This window comes from Macaca nemestrina, chromosome 8 (genome assembly GCF_043159975.1).
Source record: "Macaca nemestrina isolate mMacNem1 chromosome 8, mMacNem.hap1, whole genome shotgun sequence".
Lineage (NCBI taxonomy): Eukaryota > Metazoa > Chordata > Mammalia > Primates > Cercopithecidae > Macaca > Macaca nemestrina.
In genome coordinates, this window is record NC_092132.1 from 47379820 (window position 1) to 47404373 (window position 24554).

Sequence of the window (24554 nt, forward strand, 5' to 3'; positions counted from 1 at the left end):
TTGGCCAAGATGGTCTCGATCTTTTGACCTTGTGATCCGCTCGCCTCGGCCTCCCAAAGTGCTGGGATTACAGGCGTGAGCCACCCCGCCCGGCCTTTTTACTTTTTTTTGAGACGGAGTCTCGCTTCGTCACCCAGGCAGTTGAATGCAGTGGCCCGATCTCAGCTTACTGCTACCTTTGCCTCCCAGGTTCAAGCGATTCTCCTGCTTCAACCTCCCGAGGTAGTTGCGATTGCAGGCACGAGCCACCACACCTGGCTATTTTTTTTTTATTTTTAGTAGCGAAGGGGTTTCACCATGTTGGCCAGACTGTCTCGAACTCCTGACAGGTGATCCGCTCACCTCGGACTTCTAACGTGTTGAGATTACAAGTGTGAGCCACCGCATCCGGCCTGAATCAACTTTGTGAAGAGACCTAAGTTACCTGGGCTCTGGTCCTAGCTCTGACAACAGCCCTAGATATGTAAAATGGACAATAAAAGGGTTACTATCTCATGGAAATTTTGTGAGTATTAAATACATATATGTAAATGATTCCTGGTACAGCACGCGTTTTTTGGTGAGGCTTAATTAAGGAGGGGAAGAGGTTTCCCTCACGTAGCTTACCCACTGGTCTGATTGATTAGGTGGGGATTTTCAGCGCCTAATATTTTCAGTGGTCTGTCTCTGGACATTTATACCAAGATCCAGCGTTAACAGCAGAAATACTTTTTAAAAATTAGACCTGTTTTTCGCGCTCTCAGTGCAAACTCGGCTCACAAGTTCACGCTAACACAGACACAAAAGGCGAATTTTGGGAAACTCGCGCAGGGCGCCACAGCTCTCCAGGGGAAGGGGACAGGTAACTTGCGTGACCGCAGGGGTGAGGACACTGCTGCTTCTACCAAGCGGAGAGTAAATGCGGGGGCTGCGGCGCAGCGGAGTCATCCACAAGGCTCTCCAAGAGCCGCGCCTCAGGGAAAAGGTGAATTCAGTCGCATTAAGACCGTGGTCGCAGCCGCCGCAGCCTCTTCTCATCGACCCTCCCACCTCACCTTCAGTCTGCTTTTCCAACTCCCTCCGGGTTCTAAGCTCCTCGATTCGTTAGATCGCAGCTCCAAGCCCAACAGCAACACAACGCCGAGAAGCTTAAAGGCCCGCAAAGAAGGAAAGCGAACACCCCCGCCGCCATTCTTTTTTTCCCTTCTTTGAGACAGAGTCTCACTCTGTCGCCCAGGCCGAGTGCAGTGGCGCGATCACGGCCACTGCAGCCTCGACCTACAGAGCTCAAGCGATCCTCCCGCCTCAGCCTCCGGCGGAGCTAGGAGTAACTGGACTACAGGAGCGCGCCACCACGCCCGGCTAATTTATTTATTTATTTTTTGTAGAGACGGGGGTGGTCTCACTATGTTGCCCAGGCTGGCCTTGAGCTGGACCCAACAGATCCTCCCGCCTCGACCTCCTGAAGTGCTGGGATTAAAGGTATGAGACGCCGCGTACTGCTCCCGCAGCCATTCTAGCTAGCGGTACCAATAGCAACCCGCAGCGGCCCTCCGCTTTTTGTTCCGCCCCTTCTGCTTGCGATCTGTTTCCGCTTCCGGTCCTGCAATTCCGGCTCTGCCGTGAAGAGCTTTGCATTGTGGGAACTCCTTCCTTTCTCGCTCCCCGGCCATCTTAGTGGCTGCTTTTGGTGAGTGGGCTCCTGCTGACCAAGGTTTAGGCAGCGCGGGGAGCTTTGCGGGTTGCCATTTGGAACTCCGGATCCTAAACTTCCTGTCCTGTCCTCTGTCTCTTCTAGCTTGGGGGCCGTCCCGCACCTGAGGCAGGAAGATGGTGGCCGCAAAGAAGACGGTGAGTGAGGCGGGCCAGGCCCGGAAGCCGATTCACGTGGAGAGATGTCTCGGCCGGGGCGGGCAGATGTGAGCCCACTGGGGTGACAGCATGTCTGCTGGCATTTGGAGGGCCCCAGAGGGAATCCCAGTGGCCCTCTCAATGACTTGGGGTCCTCGACTTCGGGAGTTAAGAGGCTTGGCTTCAAAAAGCTGGGTCCAGTTTTGAAGTGGTTGCAGACGAGGCCCTTAGGTCCGTGTTTAATGTTTGCTTTGTAGAAAAAGTCGCTGGAGTCGATCAACTCTAGGCTCCAACTCGTTATGAAAAGTGGGAAGTACGTCCTGGGGTACAAGCAGACTCTGAAGATGATCAGACAAGGCAAAGCGAAATTGGTCATTCTCGCTAACAACTGCCCAGCTTTGAGGTAATCGAAGAACCTGAACGAGCGTCGCCTACAGCGAATTCATCGTGAACGAATATACAGGAGAGTAAACTTGTAATCTGAGTACCATGAACTCGAACACTTGCAGGATAATTATGGTAGCGATTGTGGTGTTTGGCCCTTCGTTGCCGTCTCCCCCACCCACCCCCAAATCATGTGCTCCCCTTCTGTGAGCTTATTTCTGGGGGAGAAACGTGTGTGTGGCAGGAGGAGTGAAAACAGGACATTGGGGTTTGATGGAAGCACAGACACATTATTTGTTTTTTCCATGTATTTTGTGTCCTGCTTTTTTGGTTCTTTTAGCTTTGAGGTGTCTAATGCTTCATTGTGTGAACCTGTTTTATTGTCAAAAAACTAGGTAAGAAAAGTTGAGGCTGGGCCATGGCGTTGCAGGCTATCATAGAATCACCTAGTTTAGCCCACTAAATCAGTTCTGAGTCAAGGTTTATGCTTGACTCACTGTTCCTGAAATTGAACTTAGGGGGTGTTGTAAATAAGCTAAAGAAACTTGGACCTTGCAGAATATAAACCATGTGACCAAATTTTCTGTGGTAATGCATAAGCTGCTTACAGCGTTTTATATAGGGTGTCTAGTTATTGTCAAAGCCTGGAGGGCCCTTTCTGTCTTGTCCCATGGGTTGGGCTTTTCCCTAACCATTCTTTGAAACTTTAAAGCCTGTCTTCTGTAGTAGTGCTTCTGAAACATCACTGTGCAAAGGAGTCACATGGGTAATGTTAAAATGCAAGTTATGATTTCATTGGATTTGGGATGGGGCCCGAGGTGCTTTTTTTTTTTTTGAGCCAGAGTTTCGCTCTTGTCACCCAGACTGGAGTGCAGTGGCACAATCTAAGCTCACTGCAACTTCCGCCTCCCAGGTTCAAGCAATTCTCCTGCCTCAGCCTCCTGAGTAGCTGCGATTACAGGCACCCGCCACCATGCCTGGCTAATTTTTGTATTTTTAGTAGAGATGGGGTTTCGCCATGTTGGCCAGGCTGGTCTCGAACTCGTGACCTTAGGTGATCCACCCACCTCAGCCTGTCAAACTGATGAGATTACAGGCGTGAGCTACCAGCTTGAGGTTCTTTTTAAACTAGTACATTGTAGCACTATTGCTGGTGTGTGGATCTACCTAATTGAGTGGCAAGATAGTATAGGACTCCTTTCCGATTCCTAAAACCATTAGTGTCTACTAAATTGACGCTGAAATTTTGTATTTTTAGTAGAGACAGGGTTTCACCATGTTGGCCAGGTTGATCTGGAATTCCTGACTTCAAAATGATCCGGCCTCCCAAAGTACTGGGATTACACGCATGAGGCCAGAAATTTTAACTTTAAAATGGTGTCACTCCCTGTCTAGAATTCTGGGCAATGGGGGATAGTGATAGAAATGGCTTATTTTTTAAAGGTTTGGATTCTGGATCCTCCACTTACTATTCTGTGGCTCAGTTTCATTAGATTAAAAAAAAAAATAGGGCTGCGTGCAGTGGCTTATGCCTGTAATTCCAGCACTTTGGGAGGCCGAGGCGGGCGAATCCCTTGAAGTCAGGAGTTCGAGACCAGCCTAGCCAGCATGGTGAAACCCCATCTCTACCAAAAATATAAAAAATTAGCTGGGTGTGGTGGTACATGCCTGTGATCCCAGCTACTTGAGAGGCTAAGGCAGGAGAATCACTTGAACCCGGGAGGTGGAAGCTGCAGTGAGCCAAGATCGTGCCACTGCACAAATAATGCTTTGCTTTTGTTTATTTGCATCCTACCGTCTTCTGTGAGTATTAATACTGTCTTAAACATGGTAGGGGTTGAGTAGATATTTGCTGGTTGCCCCTTCACTTGCAAAGGATGGATAATGAATATGATGTTTTTAAGGGTAGTATGTGATTTTGTTACTTTTTGAAGGCCTTAAGAACATTAACACTAGTAAAAGAAGTAGTAACATTTAGTCTGTCAGTCACTTGGTATTGCATTTATTTATTTGCCTTTTTTTGGTTCCCAAAGGAAATCTGAAATAGAGTACTATGCAATGTTGGCTAAAACTGGTGTCCATCACTACAGTGGAAATAATATTGAACTGGGCACAGCATGCGGAAAATACTACAGAGTGTGCACACTGGCTATCATTGATCCAGGTATGCTTTTTAAATCATAAAGTCTTTTTTTTTTTTTTTTTTTTTTTTTTTGCCTTTCTAATGTAATGTCTGGACAAGTATTTCTTACTACGCAAATGTCTTTGGTTCCTAAATTCAGATAGAATATGGATATAGCAAGGCAAATCCTGTAGTTGTCTTTTGTAGCGAATTGGTTATGAATGTCAACACATTATAATTGGCTTTATTATAAATTAAAATTTTTACTGTCAGATAATAAATTTCATTTGATAAAGTACCTGTGCGATAATGACTTAGAGATTTGGTAAAAGGTGAAATTATAAGGGGAGAATAATCTGGCAAAACAGAAGAAAGTAATTCTTGCTTCCAGAGAATAGACATGTAAAATTAGCTTGAGGAAAAAAAAAGTGCCAAAAAATCTACATCATTTTGTTTTCCAATTGTGAATCTTTGATTCATAGAATACTGCGAATATTCTCGCTGTTCTGATTTTGTAATAGTCAGGACAGGCTAAACATTCGCTATATTAAGACCATGCGTGTGTCCCCAGACCTAGTTCTTTCCCTAGGTCTGGTTTTATAAATGCTGGTGATAAACCAATTTTATTATATGATCGTTTTGTGTGATCATATAATGGCTCTGATTCTGGGTTATCTTTGATTAACCTTAAGAAAAATGACAGTACAGGTAATGTGATAACTTTTGCAAAAAATCAATGCTGGCCGGGCGCGGTGGCTCACGCTTGTAATCCCAGCACTTTGGGAGGCCGAGGTGGGCGGATCACGAGGTCAGGAGATAGAGACCACGGTGAAACCCCGTCTCTACTAAAAATACAAAAAATTAGCCGGGCGCAGTGACAGGCGCCTTTGGTCCCAGCTACTCAGGAGGCTGAGGCAGGAGAATGGTGTGAACCCGGGAGGCGGAGTTTGCAGTGAGCCAAGGTCGAGATCGCGCCACTGCACTCCAGCCTGGGCTACAGAGCTAGACTGTCTCAAAAAAAAAAAAAAAAAAAAACAGTGCTAATTTGCAGACCATTGTCTACAGAAGGGATAACCAAAGGTAGAGAAATTTTATGGTACCAGTTGCTATTAAATAAATTGTAAAATTACTATATTTTTATTTTTTAGGTGACTCTGACATCATTAGAAGCATGCCAGAACAGACTGGTGAAAAGTAAACCATGCAAAATTTTCCTTTAATAAAATTTAATTGTTTTAAAAACATTGTATCTATTTCAGTATTTTTCTCTATTTTTGTTTCAATACAATTTCCTGAAGGTTGGATTAGAGAGGATGAGGCAGATGTGGTGGCAAGACTTTTCAGTAGTTACACATCCTGATTTCTGTTTTCCAGGGTTTTTTTTGTTGCTGTTGTTGCTGTTTGTTTCTTTTTGGAGGCAGTGGTGCAATCTTGGCTCACTGCAGCCTCTGCTTCCCAGGTTCAAGTGATTCTCCTGCTTCAGCCTCCTGAGTAGCGGGACTACAGGTGCACACCACACCGGGGTTGTTTTTTTTTTTTGTTTTTTTTTTTAGTAGAGACTGAGTTTCACCATGTTGGCCAGGATGGTCACGGTCTCCTGACCTCATGATCCCCCCACCTTGGCCTCCCAAAGTGCTGGGATTACAGGCATGAGCCACCGATCCCAGCCCAGTTTTTGTAAAGGGAGGGCACTGGGTTCCTTTCTAGTACTAGAGTTTTAAGATGCTCAAGTTTTGTAATACCATTCTCAGGACGTTGTTTGCATTTTATATTTGAGTGTGTTTAGGAGGCAACAAGGTTAAATGCCCAGAATTTAGCCAGAATTGCAATTTACCAAATCTGAGTAGCTAAAAAAGATTAACTGAAATGTTTCTCCATCCAAAATGCTGTCATAGGTCAAGAAAAGTTTTACTTTAATGAATAATCTTTCCTAAGGTAAGTAGTTGGTGCACTTGGACAATTTCTGAGTAATCCCAGATAATCAGTAGTTAAGTCCATGTTTGCCCAAGTATGTTTTAAATCATATACTCCTAAAAGATACACTGTGAAGTACGTTAAGTATTCACATTTTTGGAAACTATACTGCATCCCCCAAGAGTATGTCCCAGGGAGTCCTTCATACGTTAATATCCTTTGGAACATTCAAAGGAATTAATTTGAGGGGAAATAATGATTTAGTTAGATGTTAATTTACAGAGTTGAATGGTGCTAGTAACGTATGCCCTATGTCGTCAGCTGGGCTTTGAGGGAGGGAGGCCACAGAAGTGTCAGAAAAGACAATGTCTTTTGGATTTTAGACTCAATCTCCTTGCTCCTTCTTTTCTCCCTCCCCTCTTTCAGGCAGTTTTTGATGGTAGATGAGTGAGACAGTAAATGAGGATGCCTTCTAAATAGTATGCAGACAATCAAGCATTTACTGCACTTGGAGTCAGAGGACCCCAGCTCTTAATAGCTATATAACAGCCCTGGGTGGGTCATGTTCCCAATTTGATAGGTGGGGGTTAGGAGTTTGTTTTTTTTCAAGGGAATAGCTCATGATTTTAGTTTGTGTCCGAAGTTAATCTGAGGTTGTGGATATATTAATACTTTGGAGAGTCTGGTTTTTAGTAGTTTTACCAGTTTACTCAGTATTTCTCAATTTGGGAGCACTACTGACATTGTGTAATGGGACAATTCTTTGTCGTGGAGGGCTGTGGATACTGCAGGTATTTTTCATTCTTGGTTTTCCTTCCATGTCATTGTAATCACCCCCAAATGTCACCACATTTTTAAACCAGCTTCTCTCCTGGTTAAGAGTCACTGAATATATGAACGATTTTAAGTGTTCTAAGGTGTTCATGTTTACATATCCAGAGACCAGTGTGGCGAAAGTGATATAAAATATTTGAATCTTTGATAAGAATTGCTTGGTCTGACTACTGGTCTCTAATAGTGTGTTTTCATAGTTCAAAATGTTTCAGTCTCGTGGTTAAGGCAGTTTGTGTGCTTTATATCTACTTGGTCAGTTTTTCCCATAAGTTGACTTTTCACACTATTTGGGTTAGTTTTTCCTTCAGGTTGACTAGCTCGAATATAATTTCTCAAAGGGTGGTGACCTGAAGACTACAATATTGCAGAATGTTGGTGTACCCTTTCTTTGCGTGGTTTCTGTTGTGGTTTTCTGACTGCAGGCATTTTGGAATGATGGTTTTTTAGAAAATTTATGATTTCTAGGGCCTTCTATTAATGATATGCTATAAGATCATTTGGTTTTTGCCTTTTCATTACACGTTTTTTTGTGCAGTCACAACTATTCTTTCTTTCAGCAAGAAAGTTTAGAGAGACAAGAAGTTTAAAGCTAGTAGATAGGAAACATTCCTCACTTATTCTGGCCTATGTTACCTTTGATTAAGTGCTCTTAAAACTGCTGTAAGAGAGAAAGTGACACCAGGAAGATCTGGGAAAGTATAAGGTGACATTTCAATTTTCTTTTCTGATTATAATGAAAGCAGTGTGTCTGGGTAGCTCTAATATTCAGAGGATTGTAGGAAATTCCAGCCAATTGGATTTACTCCATACCTCTGCTGAACTCTTAGATATGGAAATAGAAATCTGAAAGAAGAGGTTGGATATTGTAGAATGTGTTAAGAATTGCAGTTGGTATGGGATGGTGGCAGGAGCAAAAGGAATGTAGAGAAGAAACCAAATTTTAGGCTGATTATGAATACAACTATTAATAGTTGGGTTGTCTGGAAGATAATCATCTGTGTCATGGAAAAGTTTTCCATCCCCTGTCTTCCACCTACCAACTACTACTTAGACTTGCTACTCCCTTCACCTGCAGTGGAATCTGGTTTCCTTCCCCCATTCCTCCCTTTTCTGAGCCGACCTGTGCTTGTTCTGAGGGTCAGCCTAGCACCCAGTCTAAAACAGGTGCTTCTGAGTTACCTTAGAACCTTTTTTCATGGCATTGATTACCTCTCTCTAACTAAGATTCTGCAGGACAGGGACTCAAGGTATTCAACTTTGTGTCACTTATCAAAAATTAGAGTGGATAATGACTACTAGGGCTTAAACATTTACTTAATTCTCTTATTGATACACTTGTGCCCTTCTAGTTCAGAAGTTTGTTAATAGTAGTTCTTAAATTTCTTATGCATTTACCATTATTTAATTTACTACTGCCTGTTTGCTTCAAAAGATGGTTTAGGGGTGGGAATCTGCCAGATTACTTTCCTCAGGTCAGCATTTATTCTGTCCTCGCATTCACTCAACATATACTTAGCTCTAGCACCATCTTTGTGTCCAATACTCTTGGCTGCTAAAGAGTAAAAATATAACAGTTAATACTGAACATTTAAAATGTTTTAGGGCCCAGCACTGTGGCTTACGCCTGTAATGTCAGGACTTAGGGAGGCTGAGGCAGGAGGATCACTTAAGGCCAGGAGTTGGAGACCAGCCTGGGCAATGTAATGAGATCCGTTCTCTATAAAAAAGTTAAAAACAGCCCATTTTGGTGGCACAGGCCTGTGGTGTCAGCTACTCAGGTGCCTGAGGCAGGAGGATTGCTTGAGCCCAAGAGGTTGAGGTTACAGTGAGCTATCATGGTGCCACTTCACTCTAGCCTGGGTGACAGAGCAAGACCCTGTCTCTAAAAATAAATAATGTGGTCGGGTATGTTGGCTCATGCCTGTAATCCCAGCCCTTTGGGAGACTGAGGCTGACTGATCACCTGAGGTCAGGAGTTCAAGACCAGCCTGGCCACATGGCGAAGCCCCGCCTCTACTAAAAATACAAAAGTTAGCCAGGTGTGGTGGCGGGTGCCTGTAATCCCAGCTACTGGGAGGCTGAGGCAGGAGAACTGCTTGAACCCAGGAGGTGGAGGTTGCAGTGAGCCAAGGTCACGCCACTGCACTGTAGCCTAGGTGAAAGAGCGAGACTCCATCTCAAAAAATAAATAATAAAAGTTTTAAGTACCTTACAAAATAGTGTGTATGTTAACTCATTTAGTCCTCTGACCACTCAATATTATTATTAGCCTTATTTTGCAGATTAAATCCAATAAGTGATGAAAATGGAATGCAGAACCCTTACACTGAGATGTACAAGTGGCAGAAACAAGGAAAATTGAGAAATAACATTTTAGACAATCTTCAAGTTAAATATCTTGTATTAATCTGTAGATTTTAATGCATTGGTTGGAGGCTTTTTTTTTTTCCTTTTTTTTTTGCCATGAGGTTTTTCTTCCCCCAGGAGAAATGTGTTTAATAGCTTAAAAAAAAAAAAAAAAATTCTCATGGCAGAGAGAGAAAATGTTAGGTTCAAAGGTATTTAATTGCTGAAAAGGAGGAGGCAGTCTTTTGAGCCACTAGGTGGAGCCTGAACACAACAGAGAGTAAAGTAGAATTGAGCCACCTTGGCAGCAATGCCAGAACTGATAGTCATGCACCACCATAATGACTGCATACACAACAGTCATGCACCAGTGATGGACGGCATATACAACAGTGATCCCATAAGATTATAATAAGGCTGAAAAGTTCCTTTTCTGTGTTTAGATAAAACACCATTGTTTTACAGTTGCCTACCGTATTCAGTAACATGATGTACAGGTTTGTAGTCTAGGGGCAATAGGGTATATAACATAGCCTAGGTGTGTAGTGGGATACCCATCTAGGTTTTTCTTTTGTTTGTTTGGTTTTTTTTTTTTTTTTTGACACGGAGTCTTGCTGTGTCCCACAAGCTGGAGTGCAGTGGCCCGATCTCGGCTCACTGCAAGCTCAGCCTCCTGAGTAACTGGGACTACAGGCACCTGCCATCACGCCCAGCTAACTTTTTGTATTTTTGGTAGAAACAGAGTTTCACTGTGTTAGCCAGGATGGTCTCAATCTCTTGACCTCGTGATCCACCCGCCTCAGTCTCCCAAAGTGCTGGGATTACAGGTGTGAGCCACCGTGCCCGGCCCCATCTAGGTTTTTCTAAGTGCACTCTGATGTTCACACAATGATGAAATGACCTAACATGACATTTCTCAGGTCGTATCCCATCATTAAGTGATGCATGACTACCTCAAAAGTAATGTCAACCCAAACTAGTATTACTTCCTAATGAAAACTTGTGTTTTCAGGGTCAAATGGATTACTCAAATGTAATATAAACTAAAGGTTTAATACTTTGAATCAAAACTTCTATACCCAGAAAGAATCATGATTTTCAAATAAAGTCGAGGCCTAGGAGATGGTCTTCCAATTCTCCTGCACTGTCCCTTAAGAGGACATTCTAATGGAAATACTTGTCTTTAAATACGTAAACATAAGCTTATTCAACATGTCTTGTTTGTAAAGCATCATTTGGACTCTAAAATACAGTGACTTCCATGGAAAGGATGTCATTTTGGCTATCTTCGTTTCTTATTGAAGCTCCCACTTAGGGTGTTTCTTGCTATAAGTTCCTTCTTGAGTTGATAAAGTTGAAGTCTTTGGCCCTATTCTCACTTCTCTATTTTCTCAATTTAGGTATATCCTTTTAGAACATTTCCTATACTTACATATACATATTTACATGTCTTTGAACAACTAGTGACATTTTTGGTTTTTTTTAATTTTCAGGAATGGTGTGCTAAACATTTTGTCATTCTTTTAAAAGTCATTTTTGTTTTGAGTTTGACCATGCATTTGTGTAGATGTAGCACATTCTTGTACATGTGGTGGTGTATTTCTGTGGTATGGATTACACCAGAGTTTATCAGTTTCCCTTCTGATGATGTTTAAGTTGTTCCTTGTTTTTTGCTTTTACAGAGTCTAGTGACATTCTTATACAGGTCTCTTTGTATGTATGTGCTGAAATCATCTAGTTAGATAACTGAGTGCAGTTGCTAGATTTACAGGGTTGTGTGTATTTTCAGTTTTATGAGATGTCAATAGACTTACTCTACAAAGAATGCCATTTACATTCTTTTTTTTTTTTTTTTTTTTTTGAGATGGAGTCTCACTCTGTCACCCAGGCTGGAGTGCAGTGGCTGGATCTCAGCTCACTGCAAGCTCTGCCTCCTGGGTTTACGCCATTCTCCTGCCTCAGCCTCCCGAGTAGCTGGGACTACAGGCACCCACCACCTTGCTCGGCTAGTTTTTTGTATTTTTTAGTAGAGACGGGGTTTCATCGGGTTAGCCAGGATGGTCTCGATCTCCTGACCTCGTGATCCGCCCGTCTCGGCCTCCCAAAGTGCTGGGATTACAGGCTTGAGCCACCGTGCCCGGCTCCATTTACATTCTTAGAAGAGCCTCACATTTCCACATCCTTACCAACACTTGTTTAAAAAAATCCTCATTTTTGCTAAGCCGATGGGTGAAAAATGGTATTGTTTTAACCTGCATTTTCCTGATTACTAATGAGATTCAGCATTTTTTTCATAGGCATATTGGCCATTTCTCATATATAGATATCTTCCATTTAAAGTTAAACTAAGAATTTTGCACTGAATACCATTCTCTGAAGTGAATTTTAATATTGTATAAAAAATCCAACTTGTTCCACAAGTACATGTCGTATGATTTTATGCATACATCCATATACATATATCAAGGTAAAGTCCAATACAAAAAAACAGCATTTCCTATGGCCAGTGTTCTACAGAAGTAAGACTGTGCAAACTTTATCGTATAGTCAAATGAGATTGCAACACTAAGGCAGGACGAGGCAGAAGCAAGTTGTGTCCACAGTATATTACAAAATGCCTTGCATAGCTTATTCATTCTCACCTGGTAAATTCATCTTAGAATTCTGAAGGATTTTTTTCCTAGATAAATTTATACAAGTTAGTGTCTACTTCTTGTCTTTGTTCTATGGCAAACCAGCTTTCTCAGTACTGATTGTTTTACTTAACAACATTATTGATTTAACAATAGCCTGCGCTTTGGGGCTCTGCACTGCTTTCATTGTAATCCTTGATACAATGACTACAAACGTGTCGCGATTTCTAATCTTCATCTGTATCTCAGGCGATTTTCCAGGGCTTCCATTCTCTGTGTCATTTCTTCTAGTAAATCTCAAATTAAGGAAGATGAAGAATTGTCTATTTTTATTTGCATTTAAATATAACTTGATTTATCCATGTAAAATTTTGGCTTCTGAAATAGAAAAGGTTTTGGGTTTTTTTCCCCCATTTCTGTCGAGTATTTTAAAACCCTGACTTGTAAATTTATAGAATGCATTTAACATTTCTGTTAAGACAAATATTTTGCGTTTTTTTTAAAAACATCATCAAAGCCAGACAGCTCAGTGTGAATTTGTCTTTTTAATTTTAATTTTATTTATTTTTGGTTTTTTTTCCTTCTCTTTTTTTGAGACAGAGTTTCACTCTTGTTGCCCAGGCTGGAGTGCAATGGTGCGATCTTGGCTCACTGCAACCTCCACCTCCAGGATTCAAGTGATTCTCCTGCCTCAGCCTCCCGAGTAGCTGGGATTACAGGCATGCGCCACCACGCCTGGCTAATTTTGTTGTATTTTTAGTAGAGACAGGGTTTCTCCACATTGGCCAGGCTAGTCTCGAACTCCTCACCTCAGGTAATCTGCCTGCCTCGGCCTCCCAAAGTGCTGGGATTACAGGCGTGAGCCACTGCGCCCAGCCTTATTTATTTTATTTATTAATTTTTAGAGACAAGGCCTCCCCATGTTGCCCAGGCTGATCTCGAACTCCTGAGCTCAAGCAAGGCCACCTTGGCCTCCCAGAGTGCTAGGATTACAGGTGTGAGCCACAGCACCCAGCTGCAGTCTTTTTTTTTTTTTTTTAATTGTAATTCCACTTCCACTCTTAATGCTTGTAAATTAGTTTGCCATAGCACACTGCTAGGAGCCAGAATTGATAATATTGAGAATGTGGTGAAGAGAAGACAATGAAAGAATTCAACCTTGGAAAGTAAGATACGAAGTCAGAAGCAGAGGGAGATAGGGAGTTTTCACCATGATGCCACATAAGGCCACAGTTTTGAGGAATTCTGACCTATGTAAAAATATACCTTCTTTAGTCTCTTGTGAGTAGAACTTTGGGGTGGGACAGGCAAGCGAGAGGAAAAGGGCATTAGAATAGGTATTGGTCTACCCTGTAAGCTCCTCAATACCCTCTATCTGCCCACTTGAGGGCAGAATGAGAGCCCAGATTCGTCAATGTATATTAACCACTCTCAGGAAGATTATTTCATTTTACTTGAGGGAGCATATTTCCAACTTTCAGAAATGGAATTGCTCTATGCTGTTGTTCCTTATTACATAAGCCCATTGGCACAGAGATAGATAGTTCAGAATTAAGCCATTTCCCTGTAGACTAGTTGATGCACTTGAGATATCAGACAGCTTTAGTACGCTTACTGTAATTTTAAGTTTAGAGCATTTGGCAGGGTGTTCAATATGCAAAAGCACTGAATCCTCTTTATTATCACCAAGCATTCCTTTCATTTGTAATATTGTTTTAATGAATCACTGGATCCTGCTGTTCCCTTGGTGGAATGTTTCATTTTTTAGAGTGCTGATAAGAGAAGATCTCTGCTGCCAAGGAAAAAAAAAAAACAATCCCTGTCCTCCAGAAACTACACACACTGAATCCGTATGTGGCTGTGGTGTTCCTTTGGGCTAAAGGAAAAGTTTGGAGTTTAGACTGAGTTTGAAACCTCTTCATTCTACAACACTGTTTGCCTATACTTGCTGTACCTTTGATGCACTTCAGACCTCATTCATGTCCTACATACCCTCCTAGCAGAGAGGGAGTTAGGTCAGTCTCTTTTCCTTACTTTGTATGCTGACTGACAGGCCTTCTTGCTAAGCCCCCTAGAAGGGCCGATGGCAACTAAGTGCTTGACTGTTGCTACTAAGCTTGGCTTGCCCTTGGCTCTCAAACACCTGTCAGGCTGCTTTTTAAAGCAAAAAGCCTTTCCTGGAATTCACTGTTCTTCGTGACTTCACGGGATTGACTTCAGTTGATAAAACCTACATAGAGTGTGTGTGAAGTTTTGATAATATTCTTTGCATTCCATACAAAAGCCTAATACAAGAAAAGGATATAGCGCTGTGTTAATTTTCTTACTTCTTCGTTTGCAAGGTTCTGGAACATTATAAGGTTTTCACATTTGCATTGATCGTGTTTTTCTTCCAAAGGGCTTCCTGAGAAAGCAGATGGAAAGTGTTCACCTCTAGAATCCACCAGACTTCCCAGACACATAATAATAGGAATGAATCAGCATATGGAGGAAACCATAATGAAAGACATGTTCCACTTTTTCCATGCAGCCAGATCCAGTAAAGTAATACCAGGAAAGCGCTGTATATGCTTCCAACACTGGAAGTGGCCCTTACTGTGGATTAGTGAGGAACACTGCTCCAGTTTCTTTTAGTTTATGTTTCAGTTCTCATTTTACTTAAGTTCTTTCTTCTCTTTTCCTCTATACCATTTCCTACTTCCTTCTTTCCTTTCCTTCTAAGCTAAGGTTGTTGGCAAGCTGAAAGGCTGAAATTATCTTATAGTAATATTTTACTTGGAATTACCTGAAGGTTTTGTTGAATGAGAAAGCTTTTGTGTAGACCGTAAAAGATTGTCTTCTTCAAACAGGTATCTGTGTTGCACTGCAAAATTAGAACAGGAAAGTAGGTCTCGGATATTTATGGTGACTGGCTCAGATTCTGTAAAGAGAAAGAAAACTGCAATCAAACCTGCTTAACGCTTTTGGTTATAAAACAGCCATCAGCAGAGTAAGGTACTTGGTATTCCTAGCACTTGGTGCCGAGCTTTACTTTGGGACATACTGAAGCAAAAAGACTGTTACCTTCAGTGGAGTAAACATCGTTATTAAAAAAACAAATAAAAAAACAGCAAAAAACCAAAAACAGCCAGGCGCAGTGGCTCATGCCTGTAATCCCAGCACTTTGGGAGGCCAAAGTGGGTGGATCACTTGAGGTCAGGAGTTCAAGACCAGCCTGGCCAACATGGTAAACCCTGTCTCTACTAAAAATACAAAACTAGCCAGGCATGGTGGCAGGCGCCTGTAGTCCCAGCTACTCGGGAGGCTGGGGCAGGAGAATCACTTGAGCCCAGGAGGTGGAGGTTGCATTGAGCCAAAATTGTACCACTGCACTCCAGCCTGGGCAACAGAATGAAACTCTGTCTCAAAACAACAACAACAACAAAAACACTGTCACCTGAAACGATGCTAGTTACCAAATATGGCTTAATGTAAGAGTAAAAGTTAACTATCTTTTTGAGGGAAAAAAGGCCTTAATCATCATAATTTGAACATACTTACATTCACTTCTTTACAACTTTTATCTGGAGGGAAACCATGGTAGAAGCACCCACCAACATTTCTAAAAACACTGCCTTAAAAACTGTACCTGTTGGCTGTTGGACCCTTTTTGGCAGTTCCCCTGCTGGAGAGTCCTGTCTTCCATCGGAGTCTTCTAGAGCTGAGCAGAAAAAGATGACCAAAAGGAGTGACGGTTGTCCACAGGCATGTGTGTGTTCTTCAGGAAGCTGGTCCCAGACCACCTCCTTACCTACCTGCCATAACCTAAGGTCTTTTGGTTTTGTTTGGTAACACCAAAGATTCAAAAAAGCAATTGATACCTATGACCACTCTAGGGCAATTCTCTCTCGTAAGAGAAGCTTGGACCCCTTAAGTACATCTTACTTAAGAATGCTCCCAAAAAGGTCATGTCTAGAAAGTAGGGCAGAAAAAAAGGTGAAGTTGTTGAGGGATTTTAGTTGCACTGGCAGCAGCTCCACTTGAGGCATTTCAACTTGAATGAAACAATCAAGAGGCAAAACATTCTCTACTCACAGAAATCTGAAAGGCCTTCCCTCCCTGTTACCCCTCATCTCAAGAGTTCTTTCTCTAGAGGGGTAAGACAAAGCACCTAGACTAGGATCTAACTGCTGAACCGGGGACATGAGTACAAGGAAAAATGGGCAGAACTGCTATCCGTAAGCATACCTGGCACACTTAGTAAACTGGAGAAAAGCATGCATAACAAAAATCTAAAGTCTAAAGGGCAGTCTAATATTCTGTAAACAAATAGTCCACGCAGAAAGGCATTAATTTTAACAGTGGGCTTGGAAGGACTATGTCCCTTTCCACTTCAATTATAGGTATGTTCTGAAATTGCACCTCAGCTCTCCTGATTTATATAATAATTGATTTTTAGTTAAATGATCATTTCTCTAGGGTGTTTGTGAGGATGAAGCATGCTGGTATGTCAAAACACTTATTACACTGCTTGGCGCAGAGCAAGGGCTCAAACAATGGTAGCTATTATTTTTTTCTTTCCCACCTCCCCTGTTCCCCCCATCTTTCTTTTTTTTTTTTTTTTTTTTTTGAGACAGGGTCTTGCTTTGTCACCCAGGTTGGAGTGCAGTGGCGCAATCATGGCTCACTGAAGCCATGACCTCCAGGACACAAACGATCCTCCCTCCTCAGTCTCCCAAGTAGCTGAGACTACAGGTGTGTGTCATCATGCCTAGCTAATTTAAAAAAATTTTTTTTCAGAGACTTTGTTTCCTAAAGGGTTTTACTTTTGTTGCCCAAACTGGTCTTGAACTCCTGGATTCAAGCAATCCTCCCACCGCAGCCTCCAAAAATGCTTGGGTTACAGGCGGGAGCCATGGTGCCCAGCCCTTCTTTTTGTACTGTTTCTAGGCATTGCTGGTCCTGCCCATGAAGGAGACACTTTTTTTGGTTGAGAATTTATCAGTAAACGGTTTGTATGGGCCGGACATGGTGGCTCACGCTCGTAATCCCAGCACTTTGGGAGGTTGTGGTGGGTGGACCGCTTGAGGTCAGGAGTTCGAGACCAGCCTGGCCAACATGGTGAAACCTCATCTCTACTAAAAATACAAAAATTAGCTGGGTGTGGTGGTGGGTGCCTGTAATCCCAGCTTCTCGGGAGGCTGAAGCATGAGAATCACTTGAACCCAGGAGGCAGAGGTTGTGGTGAGCTGAGATTGTGCCACTGTACGCCAGCTTGGGTGACAGAGTGAGACTCCATCTCAAAAAAAAAAAAAAAAAAAAAGAGTTCATGCTGCCCTGTCTGCGAAGGTCTTTGCGTAAGCTATAGTACCTTCACAGATGCCTTTCTTGAGTTTTTCACTTATCTCATCCATTGTGCTGAAGTCTTCAGCATAGAAGAGATGCTTGTCTGTTGGCTCAGAGGCAATCTCTTGTAGTTCCTCCTCAATGGCTTTTCCTACCCCAACAGCATACATAGTGATACCTAGGGTGCAGGAAAAATTAAGAGGAAGGTAGTTAGAGTTGTGTTCCCAGGGTCTGGAAGTTGTGTGTACTGCACCCAAAGCCAGTTAGATGTTAAGTGGTGTGATTTGAAAGGTGCATGCCAACCTTCCTTTTTACTTTTCTACCATTTTTATTTTTGTCCTGTGAACAAAAGGGAGGGATCCAAGAGAGAAGTGAGGCATCTGGGAGATGCTGGCGAGCTAAACTACTAACCTGTTCCTCAGCTCTGGGCTGGGCTGTTTAACGAATCTGCAACTTCCCTCTGAATTAGCCTTCTGGATTCATAGAAGTGAGCACTATTTTATGGCTTGCTAAATGGGAATCTCTTCTGGAAGAATTCTAAGAATCAAGTCAATTTATGACCTAATAACCTAGTTTCTACTCAAATGTAAGTGACCTGAGGCCAAGTGAAGCTGCTTTTTGCCCACTTCTCTTAAGACGACACAACCTTGGGAGGAAGTGCTAAGCTGAAAAGGAGAATCTGCAGACCATTGGAAACCCCTAAAGTCAGGAAAAAGAACAAACCCAAGATCAGCCTTAAATTTCAACAGGGATATGCGTTTGCTTCAAAAGCTTTTCTTACACTGATCATTAGACTCCCTTCCCCTATATACTCTTCATTTGAAAGTAAAACACAATAAGAATATGTTCTGCTTGAGTCCAAACATTTTTCAGCACTGATAACTTATTCTAGCTAATTTATTAGACTAGATTCTTAAAAACGTACTTAAAAATGGCTCAAGACAAGGGGCAAGAGTTATGATGCCTTGTTCTGAGTCTGTGTAAGGTCAATAACCAAGTTCAGCATATTTGTCCGGGAGCCCAGTGATGTTACGCATAACTTCCTAAAAAGGATAACTACTATTTTAAGATTCTGTTTGCTATACATAAGAGTAGTTAAATTCATAAGAGGATGTCACCTCATATAAATCTTGTTGATTCAAGAATCAAATAAACATCAGTTTCTCCTACCACCTATCTTTAGGTGATATGTAGAGACATTTAAATGGAGCAAAGGGTAAGGTAGATTAGTTTCAGTGAGATGAAAGTGCTAACCACTGTCTCTGGAGACCAAGATGCTTCCCCTAATTATTTTTAAGAATGCAGACTAGGGGGCCTATGAGTTTGACATGAGCTCTAGCAATCTAGGCTAGCGTGAACAGCCAGTTTTACAATCTACCCAGATGATTCAGGGCAGGACAATTTGTGGCTACCACTCTCGGGCTAGAAAAAGAGGAAGGTAGGCAGTATCAATAAAATGACCTCCTTCACAAAGACAGCAAGTGAATGTCGATGTGAACCAGCCTTTCTGTGAGGAGGAATGGAGTTCACCAATGGGACTGCCAGTACTCTCACTCCTTTCTTCATTCACTCAGCAAGTAGTTGTCACACATCTACTATGTGCCAGGCCTGATCTAGGCCCTGGGTCCATAAAGTCTTGGATGAGGCCTTGATCTGTGCATACCTTATTTCCTCTTACAGGACTTGCTAAAGCAGTGTGTCCTCAACAAGTACTTTAAGAAGACAGTTTTTGGCCGGGCGCAGTGGCTCACATCTGTAATCCCAGCACTTTGTGGGGCTGAGGCGGGCGGATCACAAGGTCAGGAGATCGAGACCATCCTGGCTAACACGGTGATACCCCGTCTCTACTAAAAATACAAAAAGTTAGCTGGGCATGGTGGCGGGCGCCTGTAGTCCCAGCTACTCGGGAGGCTGAGGCAGGAGAATGGCATGAACCCGGGAGGCGGAGTTTGCAGTGAGCCGAGATTGCGTCACTGTACTCCAGCCTGGGCAACAGAGCGAGACAGCGTCTCAAAAAAAAAAAAAAAAAAACCAGAGAGAGAGAAAAAAAAAGGCAGTTTTTAAACAAACTACTTCACTACTTCAATTTTTCTTATCTCCGTCAAGGAATCTAGAAACTTCACCATAAACTGTCTCTACCAATCATCCTAGCTTCTGGGTTTCCTTTAGCCAAGGGTCATACTCCTCAAGCACGCTTCACATCTGTGCAACTGAAGTTACCCTCAGGTCAGCAAAACCCGAGAAGAGGCTGGGCTTTACTGAGCAACAAGAGCTTAGAGTCATAATCTCTTCCATCATCTGATTTTCTGAAAAGCTAAATTTGCCTCCTGCAAACACAAGAGTATTATCCATCCTAAGGCTATTGCATTTTCAGAATGTTCGCTTGAAGTATTGGTTAAAAAATACAAGAATATATATACATAATCAGTAAAAGTTCCCATCAGAAACAATTTAACAAGCTCTTCAGTTGATTCTAGAGCAACCAGACCAGTGTTTTGGAACTATTGTATATATGTCTGTGGTTGAATAGCATGTTCTAGGTGATTCTCACATTGGAGATCACACACTGGCTAGTAAATCAGAGGGAGAGGATACCCGCCTGTGGTCAGCTTAGCCTAACCTTCTAGTCACCAGACTTCTTCCTGAGCACTTTATTTAACTCCTGTGGGGTCCACTTTATTTAAGGCCTCTAGGTGGCAGGGTAGTAAAGATATATAATGGCAGTTGCCAGGAGGCCTTTCTGCATACTCAAAGAAGCTTCCCCCTATGGCCAGCAGAGACCACTGAGTGAGTTTAAGAAACCTGAACCTTGAGTGGTGTAAACCGCACCTCCACCCCATATTACCATTGGCCTTGGCTTTACTGGCCCACTCGGAGACGTCATCCTGAGCCCGTCCGTCGGTGAACACGATGGCTGCTCTGGGCACCCTTGTGGAAAGGGGCCTGGCCCCTTCTCCTTGGGTAAAACTTCTCTCAAACATGTGTTTCAGGGCCAGCCCAGTCATAGAGCCCTTTCCCATGTATTTCATGTGGGCCACGGCTTTTTTCATGTCTTTGGCTGAGTTGAAGTTTCTCAGGGTAAACTCTGTGCGGACCTGCGTGGAATACTGGAGCAGCCCCACTCGAGCGGCTTTGGGGGAAATCGTCAAGGAATCTATAATTCCAGTGACAAACTGCTTCACGACCTCAAAATTCTCTTCTCCAAGACTCTTGGATCCATCGATCACAAAGACCAGGTCAATTGGGCCTTCAGTGCATTCTATAAAAGGAAAGTTGATAAAAAAAAAAGATAAAAAATCATTTATGCACAAGAGTAGAATAAAATGATGCTTCAGTTGGAGGCATAACCACTTTGGGGAACCAGTTTTCTTCTTCTTTAGATAATACACAGGACAGATGAGGTGTTGGGAGGGCCACAAGCAACAATAATTTTCACATATACTTTTATGGTTGGCTTGTCATATTGATAAAAATAGTATTTTTCACAAGCAAAATGGCAGATGTACAATTGTCTAGGAAACCAAGTCTATATTGTACCCTGGAACACTGACAGGTCTGGGAGGAGCTGGGTGTAGAGAACACGGAAGGGTCTAACAATACCCAAAAGACTCCCAGAACTTTACTCCAGGAGGGTGACGTCACCCTAGTGCTGGCATTCTGACAGTCAATGGAGAAAGAGATTTCTTCAGCTCAGCCATCATCTCTGCCGGGGAGCCTTCCTTGTAACTCAGCTTGTATTGCTTTCTATATACCCCTAACACTACTAATTTATTCAACCAAAAAGTTATTGAGGACCTGCTTTGTACAAGGCAGTGGACGTAGCAGGATTGCAATAGTGACCAAGACACAATTCCTGACACCAAGTTGCATACAATCTAATGTACTCTATATAGTGTTCCACATTGTACAATAATTATTTAATGATGTGTTTCCTCCTCCAGTCTGTGAGTTCCTCTTCAGCAGGGACTGTGTTTCATTCATTTTTGTGCCCCATCCCCCAATACTTGGCACAAAAAAGGTGTTCAGTAAATGTGTGGTGACAGACTAAGTGAATGAGGTGATGTTCATTGGGTAGCACACGTGTAAGTACCCTACTGACCTATTAAAGCTGACAAAATAATTATTAGCTTTGGTGCGGTGGCTCACACCTATAATCCCCAGCACTTTGGGAGGCGGAGGCAGGAGGATGGCTTGAGCACAGGAGTTCAAGAACACCCTAGGCAACAGAGTGACTGTCTCTCTTAAAAAAAGAAAAATTAGCTGGGCTAAAAAATTAGCTGGTAATGCATGCCTGTAGCCCTAGCTACTTGGGAGGCTGAGGCAGAAGGATTACTGGAGCCCAAGAATTATAGGTTGCAGTGAGCTATGATTGTGCCACTGCACTCCAGTCCAGGTGACAGAGCAAGACCCTGCGTCTCTCTGTAAAAAAACAACAAAAAATTATCACCATAAATTCTTTACATGGAAACTTTTCAGGCTTTTTTTTTTTTTTTTTTTTTTTTTGAGATGGAGTCTTGCTCTGTTGCCCAGGCTGGAGTACAATGGTGTGATCTTGGCTCACTGCAACCTCTACTTCCTGGGTTCAAGTGATTCTCCTGCCTCAGCCTCCCAAGTAGCTGGGATTACAGGCACACGCTACCACACCTGGCTAGTTTTTTTGTATTTTTAGTAGAGACGAGATTTTGCCATGTTGGCTAGGCTGGTCTTGAACTCCTGACCTCAGGTGATTCACCCGCCTTGGCCTCCCAAAGTTCTGGGATTACAGGCATGAGCCACTGTGCCCGGTCTCAGGCAACTATTAATAGATGGTTGATAGTAAGACAGAAATAAAAGCTTTATGTTAAGCAATTTGGGTATGGAGAGGCTTTTTATTATTTAGGACTGCAAAAGAAAAATGGACAGATCCAAAATGGATTATCTCATTTCTTCTTCTTTTTCTTTTTCGAGACAGCGTCTTGCTGTGTCGCCCAGGCTAGAGTACAATGGCGCTTTCTCAGCTTACTGCAACCTCTGCCTCCTGGGTTCAAGCGATTCTCCTGCCTCAGCCTCCCAAGTAGCTGGGATTACAGGCACATGCCACCACGCCTGGCTAATTTTTGTATTTTTAGTAGAGACGGGGTTTCATGATCTTGGCCAAGCTGGTTTCGAACTCCTGACCTTGTGATCCACCCGCCTCGGCCTCCAAGGTGTTGGGATTACAGGTGTAAGCCACTGCGTTGGGCCAGATGATCTCATTTCAAACAATCCACAATCTGTGATAAACATTCTGTTTTATATATCAAGCAACTGTTTAATCTTTCAAAGTGAGGCACAACAATATAAGCATGTAAAGACACACACATGCAAAACCATTTCTGTGCTTGGCCAGTATAACATGCTTAATGTCAGAGAGAGTGTGTGTGTGTGTGTGTGTGTGTGTGTGTGTGTGTGTGTGTGTGTGTGAGAGAGAGAGAGAGAGAGAGAGAGAGAGAGCATGTTGGGGGTTTGGGTTCTTCTGTTTCTCCATTAAGTGCTTTTCCTCATCACTCAACCTATCCGATCTTTTATTAGTGAAAGAGGAAAAGGCCAACTCAAAGCTTCATTTACATTCATAGTCTGTTCCTAAGTGAACCAAAAAAAGACTCAGGCAGCATGCATGTGGCTCTTCAGCAGATTTCAAAAATACTGAAATAATTTTCCAGCAGTGAGTCTGTTTTCTCCTCTTTTCTGTACACATTTTTCTTACAGAACAAAACTAGCACTTGCAACCCCCACACACAGAATGGGGTCCAGAAGCCTTCTCCAGGGAACACAAAACAAGGCAGAGTGGAAAAACATCAGGGATAGCAGGGCCCGCATATTTGCTTTCAGACACAGAAAGGACAGCCCCACTTGTTAGCTATTTTTTTGCCAGAGGGTAATTCCCACTTTTCTTGGGCATTTTCTTTTTGATAGTTAAGTTGATAAGACTGGAACGGAGCTGTGACTTGCTTTCAGAACATAATTTTCAGAAAGTTCTACAACTTCAGGCATGGATAAGCCCTTTAAAGATCATCTACTCCAGCCTCGCTGTTGCTTACATCTTCTTTTCAACATCCCCACCCAGTGACCATTTGGCCTGGGCCTCAACGCCTCTCCTGTTGAGGAATTGTCACCTTACCACTGAAGCCCCATTTTGGACATTTCTGCTGTTGATGATTACAATAGTGATAATTCTGTTTGTTTGTTGTTGTTGTTGTTTGAAATGGCATCTCGCTCTCTCGCGCAGGCCGGAGTGCAGAGGCACAATCTTGGCTCACTGCCACCTCCGCCTCCTGGGTTCAAGTGCTTCTCCGGCCTCAGCCTCCCAAGTAGCCAGAGCCACTGGCACGTGCTACCACACCTGGCCATTTTTTATATTTTCAGTAGAGGCAGGGTTTCACCATGTTGGCCAGGCTGGTCTTGAACTCCTGACCTCATGTGATCTGCCCACCTCAGCCTCTCAAGGTGCCGGGATTAAAGGCATGAGCCACCGCGCCTGGCCTGTCTGTTGTTTTTTAAATTTAATTTTATTTTAAGTTCTGGGATACATGTGCAGGACATGCAGGTTTGTTACATAGGCAAACGTGTGCCATGGTGGTTTGCTGCACCTATCAGCCCATCACCTAGGTGTTAAGCCCCATATGCATTAGCTTTTTATCTTGATGTTCTCACTCCCCTGACTCCCTGCAACAGGCCCCAGTGTGTGTTGTTCCCCTCCCTGTGTCCATGTATTCTCATTGTTCAGCTTGACTTGTAAGTGAGAACATGCAGTGTCTGGTTTTCTGTTCCTGTGTTAGTTTGCTGAGGATAATGGCTTCCAATTCCACCCATGTCCCTGCAAAGGACATGATCTCATTTCTTTTCATGGCTGCATAGTCTTCCATGGTGTATATACATCACATGTTCTTTATCCAGTCTATCATTGATGGGCATTTTGGGTTGATTCCATGTCTTTGCTATTGTGAATAGTAATAGTGATCATTTTTTGAGCACTTATGTGTGTCAGCACTGGGCTCAACACCTTTATTTATTTTTTATTAAAAAAAATTTTTTGAGACAGGGTCTTGCTGTGCCACCCAGGCTAGAGTGAAGTGGCACAATCACAACTCACTGTAGCCTCCTGCATTCAGGTGATCCTCCCACCTCAGCCTCCCTAGTAAGTGGGA

General features: G+C 42.8%; 2 protein-coding genes and 1 non-coding gene across 5 annotated transcripts in view; 2 read left to right on the forward strand and 1 right to left on the reverse strand.

Moving 5' to 3' along the window:
• Positions 1-1570: 1570 nt before the first annotated feature.
• On the forward strand, positions 1571-5580 carry LOC105476091 (ribosomal protein L30). The gene is made up of 5 exons (XM_071067965.1): positions 1571-1669; positions 1778-1830; positions 2088-2233; positions 4248-4378; positions 5485-5580. The coding sequence occupies exons 2-5, from the start codon at positions 1810-1812 to the stop codon at positions 5532-5534; spliced, it is 348 nt and encodes a 115-aa protein (XP_070924066.1). The 5' UTR covers positions 1571-1669; positions 1778-1809; the 3' UTR covers positions 5535-5580.
• LOC112425642 (small nucleolar RNA SNORA72) lies at positions 4823-4954 on the forward strand. The gene has a single exon (XR_003016761.2). It is a non-coding gene; the product is annotated as a small nucleolar RNA SNORA72 (small nucleolar RNA).
• Positions 5581-11794: 6214 nt separating the features above from the next.
• Positions 11795-24554, reverse strand: part of LOC105476092 (matrilin 2) — a 167356-nt gene continuing 154596 nt past the window's right edge. For 2 of the 3 annotated variants that reach the window (XM_011731743.3, XM_011731741.3), the window contains 6 exons: positions 20234-20647; positions 17414-17566; positions 15692-15763; positions 14849-14983; positions 14369-14467; positions 11795-12353 (listed from right to left, as the gene is read on the reverse strand). In XM_011731743.3, coding sequence (XP_011730045.2) covers positions 12298-12353; positions 14369-14467; positions 14849-14983; positions 15692-15763; positions 17414-17566; positions 20234-20647 — 929 coding nt within the window. In that variant the 3' untranslated portion in view covers positions 11795-12297. The remainder of the gene's footprint in view (positions 12354-14368; positions 14468-14848; positions 14984-15691; positions 15764-17413; positions 17567-20233; positions 20648-24554) is intronic. The other variant, XM_011731742.2, reaches the window with a different exon arrangement.

Coding starts and splice junctions, on each gene's coding strand:
- LOC105476091 (XM_071067965.1), top strand. CDS start 1,810: ATGGTGGCCGCAAAGAAGACG. Junction 1,831..2,087: donor TGGTGGCCGCAAAGAAGACG/GTGAGTGAGGCG, acceptor TTTGCTTTGTAG/AAAAAGTCGCTGGAGTCGAT. Junction 2,234..4,247: donor AACAACTGCCCAGCTTTGAG/GTAATCGAAGAA, acceptor TGGTTCCCAAAG/GAAATCTGAAATAGAGTACT.